The following is a 1,313-nucleotide window of genomic DNA, read 5'->3' on the forward strand; positions in this document are numbered from 1 at the left end:
GAAGCTGCTCCAGAAGCCTAATGACAGAAAAAGCACTTATGAATAAAGCGAGTCATTTTGCTTAGTAAGTGGAAATACAGAGAACAAAGTACTTCTTTTTCTACCAGGAACACAGTCCATTCTCACAGTGCCAGGCATGAATGCATACAAAAATGTTTCACTGATTTTAATTCCTGAACCAGGTAAGCCCTACTCTGGTTAGTTATGTGTTTGTATTTAAGATCATACCCCTGGCGGATTGGTTCTTTATCATCGCTTTTTAGGCCCGTGGCTTTCATCGCCAACAGTTTCATGTATTCAGAAGGTGTAAAATGGTCAAGCATTCCATGTTAATAAGATTAGGAGAAAACCACAGTGTCACCAATAAGGCATGCATCTCTTTCCAAACTGGCTTCCAGGGGTATGATCAAGTGAAACCACTTGATACTGCTCATTATTTCAGAGGACACAGCTGTAAACTATAAGCTAATATTTTCCTAAGAGTATGTTGGTTGTATTTTCTCAGAGTTGAGTAATTATTGCAGCATTACCTCTGGGCCGCAGTTATTTTCTCCTCCTCATTCCCTTGATCAATAACATCAAGCCATTTATCATAGAGACGGGCTGAAAATATGCTTCCTTGGATGTGTCGAAGAAAATCCTTATGTAGATCAAAAAAATATATATTATTCTTATGATAAATTCAATGGAGAAATTGCAAAGAAAATATTATGTTGAAAAATTCAATTCAGTGCGCAGTTCCTTCACAGCCACGCAGACTGATTCACACAGAGCTGGGCTGTGATTCTCCACAGCCTTGCATACTCAGAAGTACTGGTTGGATTTTCCCCAACTAAAATTAGAAGCCTAAAAGTAGAGTCTAGGCTGTAGTGAGAATGAGGCTAAAGCTCCTTCTATCACCTGGAGCTTACTCTTGGTGTACATGTTAACACATTAGTACAAACTGGCAAGGTCTGGTGATAACTCCCCCCAAATCCTATTCGTTTCTTGAAAAGAAATGCACATACCCATTTTGTTTGTTTACTTCAGACACAGTGCTTGCTCTGAATTCAAGAAAGAGAAGTTCTGAAATAAAACTACACCCCTACATGCTCTTATACACATATTAAGAGAAAACCGGAGGTATGTGTGCTCTTTGGGAAAAAGCTAGTATCGAAATAGCTTCGCTCTTTTCCTTTTTTAAAAATAAAAACCATATAAAAGTTCAGTTCTACAGACTTTTAAGCAGCAGGTGTTAGAAATAAATCCAAAGCCCCAATGGGTAAGCTACACGTTACCCCTACAACTCTTTGGATGGAATATATCCTCCCCAA

The 1,313-nt window shown here is 38.6% G+C and overlaps 1 protein-coding gene across 1 annotated transcript in view; it reads right to left on the reverse strand.

The window, feature by feature from the left end:
* The window catches only part of LOC120859523 (rho GTPase-activating protein 20-like), a gene marked incomplete at its 5' end in the record, with an annotated part of 2,318 nt that extends 1,648 nt beyond the window's left edge, over positions 1 to 670 (reverse strand). Inside the window, 2 exons of the mRNA XM_040235603.1 lie at positions 3 to 17; positions 531 to 670. Of these exons, the coding sequence (XP_040091537.1) occupies positions 3 to 17; positions 531 to 670 (155 nt within the window). The remainder of the gene's footprint in view (positions 1 to 2; positions 18 to 530) is intronic.
* Positions 671 to 1,313: the final 643 nt, after the last annotated feature.

The sequence above is a fragment of the Oryx dammah genome, unplaced genomic scaffold, assembly GCF_014754425.2.
Source record: "Oryx dammah isolate SB20612 unplaced genomic scaffold, SCBI_Odam_1.1 HiC_scaffold_1393, whole genome shotgun sequence".
In the NCBI taxonomy this organism is placed as follows: Eukaryota; Metazoa; Chordata; class Mammalia; order Artiodactyla; family Bovidae; genus Oryx; species Oryx dammah.